The sequence below is a fragment of the Melanotaenia boesemani genome, chromosome 18 (assembly GCF_017639745.1).
Source record: "Melanotaenia boesemani isolate fMelBoe1 chromosome 18, fMelBoe1.pri, whole genome shotgun sequence".
Lineage (NCBI taxonomy): Eukaryota > Metazoa > Chordata > Actinopteri > Atheriniformes > Melanotaeniidae > Melanotaenia > Melanotaenia boesemani.
This window is the reverse complement of record NC_055699.1, coordinates 21073559-21096685: the sequence shown is the minus strand read 5'-3', so window position 1 is coordinate 21096685 and position 23127 is coordinate 21073559. Positions and strand designations below refer to the sequence as shown.

The window sequence follows — 23127 nt, the reverse complement described above, 5'->3', positions numbered from 1 at the left end:
TTTGACAAGTTTAAACAGACAAAACTGGTTCTGGTGATGCTGTTGTGTTCAGTTACTGATCTGTAGGCACTTCAGAGCATTTAAATAGGGATGTTTTTAAGGCTCAACAAGCTGTAGAGACAGAACAGAAACTGGAAAGCTGGTAGAGACATCCAGGATCTGAACACTGAAGCAGATTCAGCATCCAGGTTATGTTTGAGTGATCTGGTTTAACTGCAGTAACCCAAACTGTGGAGATCTGACTAGGCGATGACACTTGTTACTGACTTCTTTCTCTGGATTTGATAACATTCGTGTAAAAAGGCATAGCTTACCACAGCTGACCAATCACAATCATATATTCCTGGCAGGCTGAACACAGCTGCATCACAAGTAGAAAAGATAAGACAAAGTGCTTCATAAGCTGATTAATATTGCTGCCTCATCTTTAAAGCATGATTTATGTGTGCTTTATTAAATGAGCATGTTGCAGGTGTATGCCTGAAGCCTGCATTATGTCTGATACAATGCATGTTTAAAAACATCTCTGTGGCCAATAAAGAACAAACAAAAAAACCAATCAAAGCAGTCGGTGGATTTATTTTAAAAGTCCAAGTTCATCTTCAGTTATCAGACTGAACGTGGGAGAAGACGGCAGGAAACTCTCTCTAGTTTGCTGATGGTTTTAAAAAATAAAAAGAATGAAGGTCAGTTCCAGATCTTTCTGCAGGAACAAGCTTTAGCAGAACAGTGACCTTTCCTCTCCATATCACACACACACGCCTCAGGAATGTCTCAACCAGCTGAGAATCTGTCGTCTCGTTGAAGACGGACTCAGCAGGTTTGAGCTTAGCTGAGTCTGAACTGACACAGAAAGATTAAATCTGATCTCATCAGCTGCTCAGTCACAAAGTGGAGTCACATGATGCGAGTAAACAAATATGTGCGTCTGGAAAAAGTTTACAACCCCTGCTGAACTTCTCTGTGATCAGGACCAAGCATTAGGAACTACCTGCTCCACACATGCAGCAGGAACCTTTATTTCTTCATTTCACTGGGATAAAATAAAAGAGCAGTCTGTGTGAGATCACACACTCTGCCAGAAAAGAAACATTCCAACAAACAGAAAACTCTCCTAAACTAACTTTTTCTCAATCGTAATGATATCAGCAAATCTGCTCCGTGCACATGTCTGCATGCACGCTCAGGTTTGTGTTCCGGTGTGTTTCTGTGTGTGTGTCCTGCCTGCAGCAGTGTTTGCAGGTCAGAGCGAGACTGTGCTTGTTTCTCAGTCTGAAACTGCTTCACTTTCACTCCAAAACTGCTGAAGGAAAATTCCACAAACTAGTTCTTCCTCTCTGACGGTTAACGGTGGATGGACAGTGAAGGCAGCACGAGTCCGCTGCTGTCTGATGATGCTGCTGCAGTTCGTCTGAAAACGCAGATATTCGTTCTGTCATACGTACAGCTGGCAGGAAGCTGTGCAGGCGCCACAGACATGAGACATGAAAGATAAAAATCGATTAACCACATTTCTGACTGACTGATGAACATTTCCCTTCACTGGAAGACAAAGAACCAATAACATGTTGTTTTGCTCCAGATGTGTACAGGATAACATCATGTTTTGGTTTTAGTGAGGGTTTTACTGATACAATCATTAATACACACTAATTAAAATGCACACAAACAGAAGGATGTGGTGTGTTTAAATAAAGTTTTCATTTCTACTCGTGCGCTGCAGTCCTACACTTTTTAAGACATTTTCCAAACACCTGCAAAATCTACTGCAAATTTTCCAGATTGTTCTCTAACTAGAGTTTACAAAAATGATCTTTGATCTTTAAACACCTCTCACGTGGTTGGATAATAGCACAGCAACTTAGATAACCTGGCTAGTTAAGTTTAGATGCAAATCAAAAATAACTTTTTTAAGCCAGTCAAGATGATGCTACCAAATAAACGAAATATTTTGATGACCTTAATCTGAATGAGGTCATATTCAAAGGACGCAATGATCCCTTTAAGATATGAGGATTATTATGCAGACATTACGGCTGCATTTATAAATTAAAAAATAATTAAAGAGGGTAGTAAATTTGAAATTTGATGCTACACAAAAACTTAAAGTGCAGCAAAATAAATTTTTGACTCATTTTTAACATAAAAATATCCTTGCTATTCAATATTTGTTATGTGGGAAATAACTGATTTTGTGTGTATTTTTTCATAAATAACAACAGTGACGTCAAGTAATCGAGCAGACATTTAATTTTTCAATGTTTAGAAGTTTTTAGAAGTGCTGAAGTTATTCAAGGGATTTATGCTGAAATAAAAACAGGAAAACATTTATGTGTAACGTTTTACAGCAGTTTCTTTGGAAGGGGAAGTTTTTGTCCTTAATGACATAGTTAATTAAACTGATGGCTGAGGGTTACAAACATTACAGAGAGATTACAAAGACATTTGGACTTGAAACAGGACAGATGTGTTAATGAGGGCAGCGTTCCAGTTAGAGGACGCTCTGATTTCTATTCCTACAACTAACCAGCACAGAGGTGGAACGCAGTCTTCATTAACACACCTGCACCAGCCCTCCAGATGCCTTTGCAATCTTTTTGTGCATATTGATATTGCAATAATATTACAATTTTCTTTCTTACTTTCTTTTTTCTAATGACCATTTATTGTTGAATGCATGCACTGTTTGGTGGTACAAGAATTGTCCTTCAAGGGAATTAATAAACCTGATCTCATCTAAGATATTAACAAAATATTCTTGCCAACAGTTCTCTTCACTAAAGGAAAATCATGTAATATTTGTTTAGATTGAGAAAAAAGTTATGATTCCATATTTTCCAGGGAACTGAACCAATCAAATTTAATTCATTTAATTCACTTTTATTAGCACTTATTATAAAGGAGAATGATAATAACTTCCAGTATGGACAGTGTGAAATGCAAAACTCAGGACTAAAAACTTTAGAAGTGCTCCTTACAAATCACACTACCAAAGAAGTTTCCTGGATTAGCCCTTATTGAAATTCAGAAGTAGTGAGTTTCCAGTAAACACTGGAAGCAGCATAAGCTCCAGCAGCTCGTGCAGATCAATATGTGGGGAAAAAAGGAGAAAGAACTGTTGAATTGAGAAAGAAAGCTGAATAATGCTCTGAGTTCAGAGGCATGTGGACATTATGAAGGCTTTGCAGACGCAGGTCCTTCATCAGGATATGCAACTGGAGCATTATTGCAATAGCTTCCATAGGATTTATGTTGAATTGATTTTTTTAAAAATATGTTATATATTCAGAATGTTGCTTTGCATGTAAGTGGAGCCACTTCAGGACTCCTGTAAACAACCATGAACATGTAAATGCTGTCCAGCTGCAGGTATCTGCTGCAGGTTGCAGGTGTGAAAACAGATAACTGGCATCCAGCTGCAGCTCTGCATGACAGCGGGTTGTCATGGGCAGCTTCCCTGTTTCAAACACAAAGTTTGCATGTAGCAATGCAGAGACCAGGTTGGCCGAACTGCATGTGTAATCCTGTGAACATTTTCTGAGCTAGTATTGGCATTCTTCACATTCCAGCACTGAAAATCCCACAAGCTGCATAGGACTTCTGTTAACTGTCACTGCTGAGAAAGACACCAAACACTGGCTTCAAGACCAGCCTGCAGCCCACCTGCTGCTCCCCATTTCACCACACGGCGCTTGATATCTGAATGAAGACAAAAACTCAGAGAATTTCAGCTTTTTATGGCAACAAAATGTTTGTTTAATTCCACTTTTCTAACTGGTATTTTTTTTTATGAAAATGACGTCAATGAGACATAAAATCGAGATACTAAAGAAATAGACAGCCACAAAAACACAAAATGTGACCCGAAACTGAAGCACAATCTGACCTTAAAGAAACACAAAAGGACAGAATGGATAAGCCCCGCCTCCTCCTAACCAGCCAATCAAAACTCCAAAAATCAGCTGGAACTCACAGATCTTAGTCAGTTCCAGTGTGTTTTCAGTGGGGTCGATTATTCTTTGTAAAGTTTCCGTTTATTATGCTAATGCCATCGCTATGGTTACCACGGGACTCCAACTTTTTTGTGTTTTTTTGTCCGTGTACAGATTCAGTCAACTGCCTCCAAAGAAGCACAAACAAAGACAAGCACACACACTGCCATGGTCTTTTTACAAAGTCAAACTCAATGGAAACAAGGCTGACACACACACATGTACGCACACACGCAACCACAGGATTATTAAGAGCCTTGAATGTCTTATCTCTCAGCTCCGAGCCCACACTCAGTGCAGTCACAACAGTTGATGTTGATGATATACTGCAGATGAATCTCAGGTTCATGAACACAACAAACATCCGGCAGACTCTCAGCTCACACTCTCAAACACTCCACCGTCATGTTCAATGACCAATCAAGAAAAGCAGCTGAATATGATGATTACCGTCTCTGCAGACCAATCAGAGGCGGGTTGTGTCATCAAAGAGAAATATGTTTTAATTTTTTAGAAGTGACATTATACTTTCTCAATGACAAAATGGCCTATAGCTCAGTGTGCATTAAGCAATGTGTTACCACGGCAACAGCACTGATGCAAGTACACCTTAATGATGTATAATAATGATATCTAACACCATGCAACAGATGAAACAGCTACTTGCGATGTGAAGATACAGCTGTGTACTCATGTTTTTACCCCGATGTGCAGACAGTTCCTGCTCTAAGGTCTTTGATTTCAAGTCCAGGATGGCTGTGTGTATGTGCTGTACTGAGGATGTGTGTATGTGCACTTTCATAGCTGACTTTTTTTCATGCTAAATAACATCCCTTCTTGTTCCATGGCCATATAAGTCAGTTTTTACCTACATAAGTAGAGATTGGTACTGTAATTTGGTTGAGCTTTAATTTAGGTTTTGTTTTCAGTTTTTTGGCTGTAGTGAGACTTTCACTCGTCTCCTGAAAGTGTGCGACATTTAAGGAGTCTAAAATCTGGATCCTCCTCTGCAATGTCTGCAATATCTTTTTACCTGGAAACATCATTAAGGATATTGTTATCCAGAAGGTTTAATCACCAATAGCTACAGTTATGCTTTCATATGTTTGTTACTGGTGCTGTTTGTGTTTTCACAATTTTCCTTCCTGTTGGTGCTCTTGATGATGCTCTGCTTTGTTTTCTGGTTAGGGACCACCGAAATGTTCTCCTGTTTGTCCTAAAGCTTCCCCCTTTGGTAATTTTCATGAACTATGTAAACCTCCCAGTGGACCTCAGCTTCTTTAGAAGCAAAGACCTTCTAAACCTCTGTGGCATCCTTAAGGATCTGTAACCCCCTGAGGAATCTGTGTCCTTATCCCTTCACATGCTGCCCTTTAGAAGCATTCTGCAACCCTTTCAGTAACTTTAAACCTATTTTCAGAGTTCTTATTAAACCTCCCTGAAGACGTCTAAACGCTAATAACCCAACACTTTCAAAGCTCTAAACGGATTCTGGAGATTCTGTGAGATATCAGGAACCTGAAGACTTTTTGCATACTATTATAAAGCACCACCAGAGACTCCTAAACAACCTCCTAAAGTACACAGAGATTCTTCCAAACACCTCCATGAACATCCCAGGCTTGTGAAAGACTTAAGGCACATTTTAAGAACATGAAATATCTTTAGTCATTTTGAGAATCTCCTCTTCATGTGTAACCTTACAACCTCTTCAAGTCCTTCTAAAGCGTCTAAATGACTTTTTCCACCCCTGAAACACTTCTACATCCTCATAATCTGAAAAAAAAACTCCTAAAAATCTTTGACTATCACCATTTCAAGGTCTATGTAACCTTTCAAATACTTCCACAAGACCCTTAAGGACCATACAGTCAGTTATTCTACACAAGGTCAAAATAATCCCAACTGAACAGCTTCTTTTTAAGTATTACTAACATTTCATCCCAACAAACTGAGGAGAAACTGAACCCTCAGCTTTGACCTGCAGATGCTGTTTTTTGACTGCTAACCAGTGTAACAACACAACAGTCTATTCAAAACGGGGAAAGTCACACAAACATACTCAGTTATGGAAATGCTTCTCATAATCAAATACTTGTCAAGACAAAGAGTGAATGCAGTCAGCTGTTTTTAGTTAGAACTGAAAAACAATCACACACACACACACACACACACACACACACACACACACACACACACACTGATAACAGTCTGGCCAGCTGAGCTCAGCAATTCCTCTTGTCACTTATTCCCTTTCTTTTTAGTACAAAACTCGTATTTAAGCCTGATTAGTTTGAGATTCACTCAAATGGCATAATTCACTCATCGCTCTTAATTCCCAGGTTTGCACGAATTTTTTTATTTATTCCAGCTGACAAAACAAGCAAAACACTGTTCAGGAATGACAGAAGCAACAAAAACTATCAGGAACATCAGTCGTCGCTTCTGCAAGTTGCTTTGGATGAAAGTAACTGTTAAATGGATTTACAGTAATCCAAACCGACTCAGCTAACAGGACAAGTGACCCGAAACTGAATGAACCCCCACCTGAGGTGTCCATGATCTCACGAAGACAAAAACACGGACTTCCACCATCTTAGCCTGGTGGTTTTAATCTTATGGCTGATCTGTGTCAATCCCACTGTGCTTTTAATGTTGTTGCACCTAATCAATACAACAATCAGGCTGATATTTTCTCATTTCTTCACTTTACAAAGATAATTTTTACAGAGTGAGATCAGAAAAAAACAAGGAAAATCCATCAAGCAGAAAATCCATTCACCAACTGATGTTCTTGAGTTTTATTTATATTTCATACTGGGCTTGCAATAAAGATATTAATGGAAAACGTACAATCATCAATATCAGTATTGATGAAAAAGTGCCATAAACTAAAGGCATTGAATCCACAGGAAAAAAAATGGTATCGCTAGCATCTCTAGCTTGAACAGGGACGAGGACTGTGTAACACAAAGTAAATACAGCAACTATTTCCCATGAAAATTAGATGAACTGAATGATACTCACATGAATTACATTGTTTGCATGCAGTCCTTAAAAAAACTAAACTAATAAAACCCCAATAAATACAAATGAAAATACTTAATTTATTCACTAACACATGTTTATTATACAATAACTATGTTGTCCTGCAGGTTTTATTCTAGCTAGTTACGCTTTCATTTACTTTCTGCAGTTGCTGTAGTTTCTGTTCTGTTTTCTCTGTGTTCCTGTAGGTGCTCCTGATGATTCTCCACTTTGAATATTACAGAGGCCATAAATGTTTTTTTCTTTTGTGTTTCTAGGAGCTGGTGTTTGGTTTTCCTGTTTGAGTTGGTTTTTAAGTTTTTGGTATTGTTTTCTGTATCTTTTGCATCATTATCTTCTTTTCAGGTTTTCAATCCCTCACTTTTTGTTCTCTTAACATTTTCTCATTTATTCCAGCAGACAATACAAGCAGGAATAAATATATAATTTAATAATTCATGAGCCATTATTGCATTATTATAAGTCATCTAAGTCATATTTTAAGGTTTTATAGGCAATGATGCACAATAAATCAGCAATATTAGGAGGGTAAAGTTAGCCTGATATAACAATTTAGCCAAATTAAGGCAGTTGTGCTATGAGGCTAACTATATAAAGAACAATGAGGAAGTATCAACCTTTACATTTCTAAAGCTCCTCTTGGCAACCTCACCATCAATCTGCTGCCATGATGCTGAATAAGACAAGGTAAAAAAAACAACCTGTAAAACACAGCAGTGACCACACCCAGCAAAATATTTTCCAGATATATTTAAAATACTCTAAGCTTGAGCTAAAAAGTCTGATTCCTACTGACCTTCTCTGTGTTCTGGTTGTTTTTCCTAAATACAAGCTGATGAGAAAACATGGAGGATATGATGACAGCAGGGAGTTATCATGACACCTAACACCGTCAAACACTGCTTGTGAATAAAAACTTTCTGATGGACTCCACCCACGGTGTGAACTTGCCTCCTCTCTGAGGTTAATGCTCCCAGTGGGACACTTTCTGATTTCTTTATCATTCTGTAATTGAGTCTTTTATTATATTGTCAAAGCCTGAATATATTAAATCTACAAATAACAGTCGCAAACAAAATGGAGTCAACATCTGGCTGCATGTCATAAAAAATTATGTGTTCAGTTCATTTAAAAGTTTGATTTTTTTTTATTATAATGTTTAACAGTAATTACTGTTGCTCACCAACACACAAACCATTCATAATTTCTAAATTAGACTAAAGTAAAAACTCCAAATGATACTGAATGCAGAGCCATTTGGGAGCCGGAAGAGCCGGCATTCAAGGGACCCAAACTAAAAGAGACAAATATTTGAAAAGAAACAAACCTCAAATAAAAGATATTTATCTTTTAATATTTTAGATTTTAACAACGTTGCATTTATTTTTTGTTTAAGTTAAAACGTAACCCATCCATTCATTTATATATCTATCTATATATCCATCCACATGCATCCATTTAATCCAGTTAAGGGTCACAGAATAAAAATAAGTGATAATGTTTATTATTAAAAGTATATTTTTGTTTGGACACTATTCGTCCTCTTTGACAGACGTGGTCAGGAAATCTGCAGGACTCACTTGCTGAGACTTCTCACTCCGACAGATAATTCTGTTTTTAATAGTGAATCTGTTGTAACATCGTCCTCCCCTCAGATAAAATCTGTCACCTACAACTAAGATGTTTAGTTGATTCATTTAATGTATTTTTCCACAAAAGTCTTCAAAACTGCATTTTCCTGCCTCTTGTAATTATGTCATGATATCTATTTCTATTATATCCATCTATTATTTTTCTATCTGACCTCTGTTTGACTCAGACACTTTATAAACCATCATCAGTGGAAGTAAAGGCTGCAGCCTGGCTGAGATTCCTGGTGGGACCTCTATGATTTTTCAGCCGGGAGACACGTGCTGTTTCACAACAGGCAGAGAGGAAATAAGGCGATGGAGGATCTCAGCTCAAAGCTCCTTTCCATCATCAAATCCTGACAGCAGTGTGAGGTTTTCATTAGCAGCATCATTGATAATCTGAATTTATCTTGTCATGATATGATTTTTCAAGAAACAGCTTTTTTGTTTTGTCTCACTTCTATATGATCTTTGATTTAAAAAAAAATAGTTTAATAATCTCCCAGTCATCTGTGTGGGGATGTCCTCATCAGCAGGAGGAAGCTGAACATGAGCTTCACCTGGGATCAAATCTTCTGAAGAGGAAACTTTTCTGTCTGAAATCTACGGGACACCTGGAACAGTATAGCGGAGGTAAAATCGTTACCTCGCTCATTAAAGCGGTAGAACCAGCTCATTTCCAACTTTCGTCACAAAGTTTCAACTCTCCGCGTGCCAGTTCCCTCCTTCCCACCCGCCCTCCGGAGCTCTCACCCCGGGCGCAGTCCTACCTCCCCCGCCGGGACTGGTGCAGCAGCAGCGGCCGAACAGCAGCAGCAGCAGCGCCGCGGCTCCTCCGGACGCAAACTTCATGTTTCTTTAGGTCAGATCCTCCCGGTGAATGTTGTGCTGTTTGCGGACAGACGGATTCTCCATTAATCGCAGCCGCAGAGCTTCGGAGGTGTTCCTGGGCCGAAGCTGAATGACGGGTCTGAGCGCATTCAGGACTCCAAAGGCAGCTCCACACCTCCTCCTCCTCCTCCTCCTCCCTTCCACACTCTTCGTTCCCTGCTTCCACTTCAGTTGGTTTCATTGACATGACGTGGAAATCAATATATGTCTGAACACGTGGACAGAGAAAGTGTGTTTAATGTTTCTATGAATGTGGAAAACAACCAAACAAAGAAAAACAGAAGCACAGAAATGAACCAGGTTGTTCTGGGAAAACACAAGATGAATAAAACAAAACTAAAGCATAAAATAATAACATCTGATAATAAGTATAGTCCTCACTTCTTCACTGTGAGGTTATCTCTACAAATACACACAAATACAGCAGAAAAAAAAACATTTAAACCAAAACGTCCTCGTGTGTGTGTGTTTTTCACTTTTGAAATACAATTATTTAGGCTCTATGATTATATTCAGCGAATTTGGACTAAATTAAATTGAATAAACCTCAGTGAAGAAATGAACGCTGGACGCTGCTCTCTGGGGCCCCCTAGTGGTCATGAGGCATCGACAACCAGCATGAGAAGTTCCTGAATCTTCGTCCCCCCCGGCAGAATTTTCTTATTATTTTAAACTAAATTAATTTAAAAATAATCTGAAATCAATCTAAACAAATTATCAATCTTTAGATTCCAATTTAAATTTTTAAAAGTCAACCTTCAAATATTCCTGATTTTGTGGTATCTCATGGGAAGAAATGAAGGCAGTTATAATGTAGGCAAGGAAAAGATGGGTTTTTATCTATATTTTTACTAGTTTAATCAATGTCCCAACTTAATATCTCATTAAGCTGGATTTTCTTTACCACAGGGCTTTAAGATTTGTTACAGTTCTCAGATCTTTAACTAACAGTTCTGTCTCGTATTCTAGTGTGGTGTGGCCTTTTTTAAAATTAGACGTTGGGACATTGGTACTTTTTAATGTAGGCATACAGGCTATTCTTCCTTCCTATTTGCAAATATATAACATAGAAATTAACTTGCAGCTATGATCTTCGATCATGTTTGCTATCGATCCCTAAGGTCAGGGCTGAGCTAGGAAGGAAAGATTTTATGTATTCTACCCCTTGTTGCCTGAAACAGGCTGCAAAATAACCTGAGCTTACACAGTTAGGTGTAGTTATTTGAATGCTTGTTTAATTAGTCTTTTACTGTTTGTTCGTGTTACCTATAGTGCTATATTTGTTTTGTTTTTATTGTTTAATGTTTATTTCAGCAAGTCCTTATTTCTGTTATTACAGTCATTTTTATGTTGTTTTGGTGTAATTTAGCTTTTACTTGTGCTGTCATCACCATTGTAAAAGAGGTTCTACCACCATTGATTTGTATCCCTGGTAAAATACAGGTTATATAAAATAAATAAAAATAGATTTTTAATCCATTTTTAAATAAAAAAAAAAGAAAATAAAGAATTAACATGAAAAGTTATGTTTTGCAGCAAATGCTAAAATATAGCTAGCTAGCTAAATCCAAACCCAAATCATCCAGATGCTGTCCGGACTGCTCCACTTAGGCTGTGTGATTTATTTCTTTTTTATTTAGTTTTTCTAACTTTTGTTATCCCAGGTTAACTCAAGCAGGATAACTTATGACTGCAGCACATTTGTGGACTTTGGGAAACATGCTACAAACAAGTTTTCAGACTTATTTCACAGGGCCCAGGAGTGGTCGGCGGAAATCCGGTGCCTGGTATATTATTGTGGTATTTATTAAATGTAACAGGTGTAATGTATGTCTGCATTAGCCAATTGTATTGTAACAATTTTACTCTGGTGTTAGTGGACAATCTCTGAGATTTTTTTTACATATTGATTTCCATTCATCTTCAGTAATTATTTCATTTAAATCTCTGCACCATATTTGAAGTCTACTTTTTAAAGTTTCACCAGAGCCTCGTACTAACCAGCTGTACCAGCATGAAATCAAGTCCTTGTTTTTAGGAGCTTTTGTTACCATTTTCTCAAGAGGTGAATGTTCGAGAAGTTGATTTGTCTGTTTTGCGTTGTATAAAAGTTCGTACCTGCAGGAGCTTAAAGAATTTTTTAGGGGGAATGTCATACTTTAAAGTTAATTCCTCAAATGTCATTAAAGTGTTATTCTTGTAAAGGTCTTCTAATTGACAATTCCTTTATCAGCCCATATTTTAAACCCTCCATCCAACTTGCCCGATAAGAAAAAATTATTACCCCATATCGGAATATACCGTGATATTGGCTTACTAATTTTCTTGTATTTTATTACTTCATACCAAACATTTATCATATTAAGAACCACAGGATGATGAGCATGTTTCCTTAAACATTTATACTCAGCTGAATATACAAACGTGGACAGAATTGTTGGTACCCTTCGGTTAATGAAAGAAAAACTCACAATGGTCACAGAAATAACTTGAATCTGACAAAAGTAATAATAAATAAAAATTCTATGAAATTTAACCAATGAAAGTCAGACATTACTTTTCAACCGTGCTTCAACAGAATTATTTAAAAAAATAAACTCATGAAACAGGCCTGGACAAAAATTATGGTGCCCTCTAGAAAAGACTGAAAATAATGTGACCAAAGGGACGTGTTAAGGCACATCAGCTCTATGTTTACAGATGGAAAAATGAAGCATATGAAGAAAAGAACACTGTCCCTACTGTGAAACATGGAGGAGGCTCTGTTATTTTCTGCGGCTGCTTTGCTGCATCTGGGACAAGGTGTCTTGAATCTGTGCAGGTACAATGAAATCTCAAGACTATCAAGGGATTCTAGAGAGAATGTGCTGGCCAGTGTCAGAAAGCTTGGTCTCAGTCGCAGGTCATGGGTCTTACAACAGGACAATGACCCAAAACACAGCTAAAAACACCCAAGAATGGCTAAGAGGAAAACATTGGACTATTCTAAAGTGGTCTTCTATGAGCCCCGACCTAAATCCTCTTGAGCATCTTTGGAAGGAGCTGAAACATGCCGTCTGGAAAAGACACCCTTCAAACCTGAGACAACTGGAGCAGTTTGCTTATGAGGAGTGGGCCAAAATACCTGCTGAGAGGTGCAGAAGTCTCACTGACAGTTACAGGAATTGTTAGATTGCAGTGATTGCCTCAAAAGGTTGTGCAACAAAATGTTAAGTCAAGGGCACCGTCATTTTTGTCCTGGCCTGTTTCATGAGTTTATTTTTTTAAATAATTCTGTTGAAACCTGGTTGCAAAGCAATGTCTGACTTTCATTGGTTAAATTTCATGGAATTTTTATTTATTTTTACTTTTGCCAGATTCAAGTTATTTCTGTGACCATTGTGAGTTTTTCTTTTATTAACCGAATGGTACCAACAATTTTGTCCACGTCTGTATGTATAAGTGCAATGGTATTTTAATGCCTGATTCCATACTGGTCCACACTGGTTTATTTCCTGTAAAAAAAAAGTAGTACATTATTGTTCTTAACTGTATTGCCATGTAGTACCAATGAAGACTTTGGCATTTTAATTCCACTGCATAAAATGGTAAGTACAACAAAAATAATCTGACTCTAGGACTTCTTTTATTCCATATAAATTATAAATAATTTTCCTAAACATATCCAAAGGTGGTGCTAATGGAATATTTTTAAATAAATAAATAAATGTAGGCAATACATTCATCTTCAAGGTGTTAATCCTCCCTATAAGGGAGATCGGTAAGGTAATCCATCTGTCAGTATTCTTATGTGCTAAATCTATTACAGTTTCATATTTTTTTGGGAAATTTCTTTTCAAATTTTGATTTTATCTTTATCCCCAGCTACATAAAGTCAGCTGAGATGTTAAAATCATATAGAAGACTTGAGTTTTTTGTGTATTTACTTTATATCCAGAAATAATCCCAAAATGTTTTAATCAAAATCCATAATTGCTGGTATTGAGGATTTTAGTTGTTTTATAAACAGAATTACAACATCTGTGAAAAGAACTATTTTATGATCCTCACTACCGCCTCTAACACCATATATGTGTCTTCTTGACCTAATTTCCATAGCAGAAAGCTCAATAGCCAAAATGAACCACAGTGGTGATAATGGTGATCCTTGAGGACATCCTCTTGCAATTTTAAATGGCTCAGATACAACATCACTTATAAAGACCTCAGCAACTGGATCATGATGTAATAATTTGACCCATTTAATGAAATTCTTTCCAAACCCATATTGAGCAATAACATCAAAAACGTATCTACACTCAATTCAGTCACATACCTTCTCCATGAGAGGAGTGCTGTATTCGGTCAACTGCAACACTTTCTGCCTCACGGAAACATGGCTCAGTCCTCTGCTGCCGGACCGAGCCACATCTCCGTCAGAATCCTCTGTTTTCTGCAAGGACAGAATGGAGGAAAGTCTAAAGGTGGAAGAGTTTGTTTTATGGTGAACAACAACTGTTGTAACCCCCAAAACACCAAAAGCTTGTGCTCACCAGGGATCTCATTTATCAAGCTGCCCTAGAAACAAAAACTGCCGTACGGCAATCACAATCAACTTTCGGGATTTATAAAAGCCAACTTGATGGGAAAATGTTCCTACCTTCACAGCAACTCTGACCCTCTCCTATGCACAAAATCTAGAAAAATGGGAAACGGCGACACCAACGGTACAGAATGAAACCAAGGAAATGATGTGAAATGTGTGACATTTGTGCACAATCCACTATTCCCTTTCACACATGTTAGATATTAAAGCTGTTTGCAGAAATGAATAAAGATGCACATTTGATATTAATTCTAAGAGTGCACGCTCTGAAAAACACAAGACTTGTTTGATTTCTATTTTCAGAGGTTTTTTGAAAGCCTCAGCTTAATCACAGATGTTCTCCTGGGAAGACGCTCTACTCTGCCTCTGTGTTAAGCCTGGTAGACACATAAGGATTTTTTTAATCTTATGAGGTTTTTTTTCAATTCAAGATATCGGGTCAAAAATATTGAACATGTTTCGTATTTCCAATTCTCGGCTACCGCCCATTTCGGAGCCGATTATCGGGACAAATCTGCTCGTAACACACCTCAGACCAAATTATAAATGTACAGAAAAATCTTGTTAGACTCAAGATAACTGGGCATTTGCCGTCCTTGGTCGGGGAGGGGCAAAATTGGGACAAAAACAGTCCGATAATCGTTATGTGTACTGGGCTTAAGCAGAGGTACAGAGACAGAGTGGAGTCACAGCCTGGGGCAGGGACTGCAAACTATAATGGACTACAGGAGGAGAGCCCCCGCTCTAGTGAGGACCTGAATAGTTTTTCTGCACAGTTTGAGGCTGGTGCTAGCTCCGCTGGCGTTAGCGGGCTAAGAGCTGCAGTTAGGACTCCTTCTGCCAGAGTGGTGCATGCTCTCACCCTGACAGAACATGACTTGAGGAGAACACTGAGGAGAGTGAGCTGCAGGAAGGCAACAGGACCTGATTGGGTGCTTAAGTCCTGTTAAGACCTCAAGACCTGCTAGCTCCTGTCTTCACCATGTTGTTCAACCTTTCTCTGAGTCATTCTGTGGTCCCTGCCTGCTTTAAAAGAGCCATAATCCTCCCTGTGCCAAAAAATGCCTCTACAGCCAGCCTTAATGACTACTACCCTCACCTCTGAGCTCTGACTGGCCAAACAGATCCACAGACAACACCATCTCCCAGGTACTGCACACCACCCTAGCCCACCTGGACAAGCACACAGGGGACTATATCAGGATGCTGTTAATTGACTTTAGTCTGAGGCTGAACTCCACCCTGTGTGCTTGGATCCTGGACTTCCTGTCAAACTCAACTCAGGTGATGCTGGTGGGCAGGCACACCTCCAGCCCCCAAATCCTCAACCCTAGATCTCCACAGGGCTGCATCCTCAGCCCTCCGTGTAGCCATGACTGTGTAGCAATGGACAGATCCAACACAACAATGCATCAACTGCATCAACAACAGTGATGAGCGGGCGTATACAGGGGAGGTGGAGAAACTGGCAGAGTGGTGCCATGCTAACAACCTCTCGGTAAATGTAGACAAAACTAAGGAGATGATTATTGACTATGGGAGGAGACCACAGAGGAAATACACCCCTATGAGAAATAATGGGAGTCTGGTGGAGATGCTGTAGTTTCAAGCACCTGGGTGTGCACATCACGACCTATGCTGGACTCTGCACATAGACAACCAGGTGAAGAAGGAGAGGCAGCACTTTTTCACCTCAGACAGCTGAGGAAGTTCAGAGTCTCTCTGAAAATCATTAAGGATGTTTTTCGCTGGAGTGGTGGAGAGTGTTCTGACTAGTAACATCACCCAGCTGTACAGGAACAGTACTGGTTGTGACTGTAGGGCCCTGCAGAGGGTGCTGAAGTCAATAGAGCATACCATGGATACAACACTCCCACCCTCCAGGATATCCTCATGAGGAGAACAACAGCGAGAGAGAACAGGATCATGAAAGACCCTCAATATCCAAACAATGGTATGTTCAAGTGGCTGCGCTCTGGTCGGTGCTTAAGGCTCATTAAGGCGAACACAGAGACTCAGGAGGAACTTCTTCCCTCAGGCTGGCAGAACTGTGAATTCCACCCTGCAGTGATGCTGGAAAACACTGTGAACTTTGACAAGGTTTACATTTTGCATGCATATATATATATATATATATATATATATATAAAGTTAGACTGTATAGCTTGCACATATTTTTTACTAGTGGTAAAGGCTGTACAGCCTCGGATGCTTGTATGACTGCATTTCACTGCCATCTTGTATGTGCATGTAACAAACGCACAACAACTTGAAACTAGCTAGCAATGGTGTATAAAAATGATTGTTTTATATCTAAACGTCTGCATTAAACCATTTTAATTATCTGTTGAATAAAACTTGCATGGGCCTGCTTTTGTTTCACTTTTCAGTATCTATTAAATCAGAAACCATCAAATGTTAACCTTCTAGTGTGTCTCTTCTGTTTATTATTCATAGATCCATCTGATCCTTAACAGTCCTGGTTCAGGGTCTGGACCTTATGTTGAGAACCACTGCATTCCTTTTTGATACAATGTTTTTATGACCTTTAGGTAGATTTTTTCCAGTGAAGAGAATCAAACAGATTCTCTGAACTTTCTTAACTTGCCACTCCCTTCCCAGAAATAACCTCATGAGGGTGTAAACAAAACGTTAGTCAGGTGTTTCTGTGGAATAACGCTGAAACCGGCTCAACGGTGATGGCACTAAAACACATGCTTACATGATCAGGAGGAACAGTCAGAAACCAATATCAGCTGAGCTATGTGTCTGCAAAGCAACACTCACTTTAGCTAACATCATGGTAATAGTCTTCATCAGTCTGTCACTTGGACTTTCATTTCTATGATCCATCTATTCAACGATCAATGCTTCAGCAGCATTGATCCAAACTGAAAACAGGATCAAACATGGATACAATAATCATCTATAGGAAATGTAGAGTTATTTCCATTTGCTCCATACACAGAATGTGCTCTCTGTTGTTTAAAGAACAGAGTTTTCATTTACATGTCTGATTGAGCTCAGGAATGAAATTATATTTTTATATTTTAGTTGCTTTAAATGACTGAGGAAGTAGAAATGTCATGCCTCCAACCAGGTGACCACTTTCCAATATCTAGGGGTTCAGAGCGATAGAATCCTGACACAGTAGAATCAGTCTTTGAGTTTGGTCTCACCAGCTGTTATGGTAATCTATCAGTTAATCTACATCAAATCTACAACTCAGATTCTCAGTCTGGTCAAAAAGGAAGGAAAGTTTGACAGGCAAATAACATCTTATCTGACTTATCGTGCTATATTCTGAGTATGTGTTATTGAACTCAGGGAGGAGGTCACTGATTACATGAAACAGCCTAAAGTGAGTTTGTGTGTTTTAGACTCTTGCTACGTTGCTACTTATCCACAGAACAGTTATTTTCAGGTTTTAGTCCTTCTGAACTGAAAAGAGTCCCAACATGGCAAAAATGACTAGTTAAATACATTTTACAGTTATTTCCACAGCACTTCCACTTCATGTCCACACATTATGAGTGATCAGATCATCACTGGACAGCTTTAAATACACCAGGAATTAAAATCTTTCCTAACTGAATGTCCATTTTTTTTCACTTTCTGTATTAGTTTTTTTTTAACTGTGTTCAGTTTTATTTGTTAACTGTTGTGCTGACAGATAGCAGTTCTAATTTGGTGTTTTTATTAGAAACTGACTTGCGTAACTCTGTTTTGTCACATTCGTTTATCGACTTTATTTGTTCCACATGTGTTTTCATGCTAATGGGGTCACTGATTTCACCTACAATACAGCATTTGCTGCATTCATAATTAATAACTGCTCTGTACCCTGTGTGTTTTTGTGCTGTTTGCAGAAAATTCCTTTGTGAGCAACCGCTCGCTTCTTGCCAATGCAGCATCTGGATGCTGAAAAACAACTTAATGGTTTTCTTTACTGATTTGTCCTGAATAAGAGCTGACAGTGTGTTGCCAGGCAGAAACACCTCAGTTCGTTTCAGTGGTGCATTGTAGAATAAAAACAGTTTAGGTGTTTAAAGTTGATTTCTTTTCTTTTCTTACATAGTTTGCAAAAAGCACAACATGAAGATGAATCTGTAATTCATTTAATTGGTGTAAAATTCCAACATAATATTTTAACGTAATTAAATTATTCATCCATCCATCTTATGTCGCTTATCCGGGGTCGGGTTGCGGAGACAGCTACCTAAGCAGGGAAACCCAGACTTCCCTCTCCACGGCCACAATTGACAGCTCGTTCGGGGGGATCCCGAGGCGTTCCCAGGCCAGCTGAGAGACCCTCCAGCATGTATGGGGTCTTCCCCGGGCTCTCCTCCGCATGGGATGTGCCAGGAACACCTCACCAGGGAGGTGTCCAGGAGGCATCCTGACCAGAGGCCCGAGCCACCTCATCTGGCTCCTATCGATCCGAAGGAGCAGCGACTCTGCTCTGAGCCCCTCCCAGATCACCAAGCTTCTCACCCTATCTCTAAGAAAGCCCTGCCACACCGGGATAAAACTAATTTTAATTCAATTATGTTTACTAGAATGATGGATGTCTGGAGGTTTCAGTGATTTTTTTCACATTTCTTATTTTATTACCAACATTCCAAAGGAGATTTCTGCCCTTGGCCTTTCCACTTTGAAATTTCCCCAGACTCCCTGAATCTTTGTCCAATATTCTGCTCTGCAGATGATGGAAGATCTACTTTTTTACAATCTGTCATTGAGAAATACCTGTTGAATTTGACTGATAATTGTCTGATGATGTTTGGCACAAACTAGTGAACCAAGACTCATACTTGCTTGGAAAGACTAAACTTCTAGTAGATGCTCCTTTTATAACCAACGCTGACACCCTCACCAGTCATGAATTATTTGCTGATTGGAGAATCTTCCGGAATCATATTACTGGATATTCTAAAACATTTCTGTCCTTATTTGCCCTCATAACCACTTTCACTGTGTGTGTTGCTGCATCACATTCTATTTCTTAATACAACTAAGCTGCTCAGTGAAACAGTGGAAATCTTTTTTGTTGTGTTTGTTTCTTTTTTCTTCCATCTAAGAACATTTCTATTTTTTTCTGTAAATACTGATTTTACAACAAATTATCTTCTTTTTTTCCACTTTGAAATGTCTTTTTTTCTTGACTTATGTGTTTGTTATAAATGTTGCCCACATGAGTTTCACCTTCCTCCATTTATGTGGTTGGTTTTACAGTTCACCAGTTTACTTGAGATAAAGAAACTCTGAGGGTACATTTTAATGCATGAACACACACTCACTGGTTGTATCCCTCATTTTCACAGTTACAGTGTCTCAACATGCTTTTCTTGACAAGTCCCAACTGTCTCTTAAAACACACACACACAGTTTGCTGTTGATCTGAGAAACTACTTGAACCAGTGACACATGAGCCTCTGCAGTTGGTGATCACACCTCCACATACAGTACACTTGCATGTCATAGTTTTTTCAGAAGAATCTGCCATCTGACCTGTTACCTGTCTTCCAGTAAACTAAAGGCAGCATGCTTGAACAACTTGCTGCAATCTCATATTCATGGAGGACATAAGGCTCACCTTAATCCATGATTATTGTTCTTTATTTTAATATTGCTAAGTTGCATTTAATGCTGGCCCTGACAAAGGAAACAAGGTGAGGGGAAGTGTGAGGAGAAGAGAGGGGAGAGTGAAAAAAAGTATCAGACTGTGTTCAACACAATTTTAAGCAAAGAAACTGTATGTGACAAATATGTCACGTCGGATTCCTATGGGTTAAAATAACAAACTCAAAACTGAAACAAATAAAAACATGTCAATATTTTACTGTAGGCTACGTGTTGGCCTATGGAGTAGGGAAAAATAAATCTATTTATTTTCATTGCAACGTTAATAAATATGAAGAGTACAAGTCTCGAAGAACAGCTCATGAAGTCACAAGATGATAACTGGTAGATATTTAAATTTTGTTAAAAGTATTTAAGCCAACCACAAGAATGTGTGGAATTTTGTTGGTGTAATTTATTGCAATTTATTTACGTCAGTTGACCAGGTGTGGAAAACGTCCCAGTGCAATAAATCAAACGCGCCAACCCCCATAGCAATCGCTATGTTTAAGAAGCAGACGCACAGTGAAATCTCCGGTCATTAAGCACTTTTGTTGTTCTGTGCTGTTAAAATTGAAAGACAAAATAAAAACAAACAAAAAAATAAACACGAAAACACAAAACACAACTGCTTACTGTCCTACTGATTTTAATCTAAGCATTCAGCAACGAAAGTAAAGACATAACGTGTGGTTCGCGTTTCGAAGGCTGGGTACAGAGGAGGCCACCGGGCTCTTTCCGAGGGAGCGGAAGGGAACAAAGCAAGAGCCTTGAGGAGGAGAGGGAGATGCCCGGTCAAAGCTCTGTCCAGTATGGACTAAAACAGCACCGACAGTTCAGAAAAAATTTGTAATGAAGGAATTTTTAAACACACAAAGTAGTTTTTAAAACTGTATGTTGCTAATAGATCTATTGTCTGACCCAGAGTGCAGTCGTGACTAGTTGTGGCCTTTATAGCAGGCAGCCACTCGTCCATCTTCCTGGTACTGCGAACTGCCAGTGAATCTTTTAGTGGTACACAGTACCGGACCGTACTGGCTTACTTTCACCCCTGAGTTGATATATGTCTTCCTCATTGTATAATTCAGTTTCTGGATGCAGAGATGGACTGTGATGAGTGAAAATATGTTTTCCAAGGTCCTCCTGAGTCCATTTGGTCGTATTTATTTTTTCTGCAGTGCTGCCTGAGGACTTAAAGGCCTTTCCACTTTGAAATTTCCCCCAGACTCCCTGAATCTTTGTGAAATATTCTGCTCTTTAGATGATGAAAGACCTAATTTCTTTTACAACCTTGATTGAGAAATATTTGTTGAACTTGATTGATGATTGTCTGATGAAGTTTGACACAAAATGGTGAACCAAGACCCATCCTTGCTCAGAAAGACTAAACCTTCAGTGGATGCTCCTTTTATACCCAATCCTGACACCCTCACCAGTCACCAGTTCATTTACTGATCAGACAATCTGGAACCATGTTACTGGATAACCTATAAACCGTTCTGTCTTCATTTGCCCCCATCACCACTTTCACTGTGTGTGTTTCTGCATCAAAATCTATTTTTTAATACAATTAAGTTGCTCAGTGAGACTGTGGAAATATTTTTGTTGTATTTGTGTCTGTTTTTCTTCTATCAGAAAAAATGTATCATTTCATCTTTAAATACAGATTTTTTTTTTTTTTTTACTAATAATGTGTTTGCTATAAATGTTGTCCACATGAGCTTCACTTTCCTCCATATATGTGGTGTTTTTACACTTCACCAGTTTACATGAGATAAAGAAACTCTGAGGGTACGATTTAATGCGTAAACACGCACCATTATTGGTTGTATCCCAGTTACAGTGTCTCGGCATGCTTTTCTAGACACAACTGTCTCTTAAAACATGCACACACAGTTTGCTATTGACCTAAAAAATAACTGAATCAGTGACACATGAGCCTCTGCAGTTGGTGATCACACCTCCACATACAGTACACTTGCATGTCAGAGTTTTTTTTCAGAAGAATCTGCCAGTAAACTAACGGTAGCATGCTTGAACAACTTGCTGCAATCTGCAAGTTTATCTCTCATTCTGCCTCATTTCCACTGTTGTCATGTCATCATTTCTTTTGGCAAAACTCCAGACAGTTTGTTAGAACCATCCATCCATCCATCCATCCATCCATCCATCCATCCATCCATCCAAAAACCTGAGCATAGACCCCTGGACCTCCCTCTCTTCAACTTTCACCACCTCCAAGTCTTCCAGTAGGACACCAAACCCTGATTTCCACCAACAGGTCCAGGTTCATATGAACTGAATTGATACCCATTTTTTTGTCCTTCCACCAGCAAAAACCTGAAAGGGTGCCAAACTATTTGTTCCAACCCTTCCTAGTTTTCTGGGACCTTTCCTTTGGGGTCCCAATCTTAGCAATTCATCTAAAATGGGTGGAGCTTGATACAATGCAATCCGTTGATTGGTTGAAAGAGTTGTCACTTCCTGTGCGACTTGGCAATAAGAACAAAGTGGGAAAGGGAAAACATTAAGCTGTTACCTAGCATGAATAATTCTGGAGGATCTCAATGGGACTACCTGTTTAAATAAAGTAAAAAAATGACATAAAAGTAATTTTGAAAAGGCTTAAAAATATTTGTAATTGTCATTAGAGAGTAGACCTGTTTGCCAGTCACCATCATCACCATCAGGACCATCTTCAGTGTTAAATCAAACTTCATACTCATTTGCTCTGTAACTTTATAGATCACACATCATGCTTTAAAATCATGTGGGACCTGCTGAGCATGCACATGATGGAGTCTCCTGTAAATATTTAATAAGTGAGTTCTAATGTGTTTGGAGCACTTATTGTTCTCCTGTCAGTATTTATTTAACACAACTTCATTGGTTTGTTCACTTTTCTGTCTGACGATGAGAAAATCTGTTGATTAGTTCAAGCAGAGTTAAACCAAAACCCTGAGAGAGTTTTGGTTTAACTCTGAAGAGAAGAATGAGAAAGGGCAAACAATGAAAGAGGATGAGGGATTAGAGATGATGAGAGGGGGGTAAACTAATGAGCCCAGACGGCTTAAAGAACAAGGTGATGATTAAAGAAACTGTGTGTGATCAATAGTGAGAATGTCCTCAGGCTGAATGTTGAGCTTCTGTTTGTTCTGAACAAAACTGGCTGTTTGTCTTCTTATGATCGGTGTGGGACTCAGTCACGGTGAGTGGAAGCAACAAACGTTCACTCAGTATACCAGTTTATATATATCCCTCTGGTATTATTGCTTGTTTGCATGTGATGTCCCTCTGTGAAGTCGGGGTAGACCCAGCTCATTGTAGATCAGAGTCTACAATCACTAGAAAATGCTGG

General features: G+C 38.8%; 1 protein-coding gene across 2 annotated transcripts in view; it reads right to left on the bottom strand.

Moving 5' to 3' along the window:
- LOC121628487 (melanoma receptor tyrosine-protein kinase-like) overlaps positions 1-9682 on the bottom strand; it is a 48087-nt gene extending 38405 nt beyond the window's left edge. The window contains exon 1 of one of the 2 annotated variants that reach the window (XM_041967517.1): positions 9442-9682. In XM_041967517.1, coding sequence (XP_041823451.1) covers positions 9442-9523 — 82 coding nt within the window. In that variant the 5' untranslated portion in view covers positions 9524-9682. The remainder of the gene's footprint in view (positions 1-9441) is intronic. The other variant, XM_041967519.1, reaches the window with a different exon arrangement.
- Positions 9683-23127: the final 13445 nt, after the last annotated feature.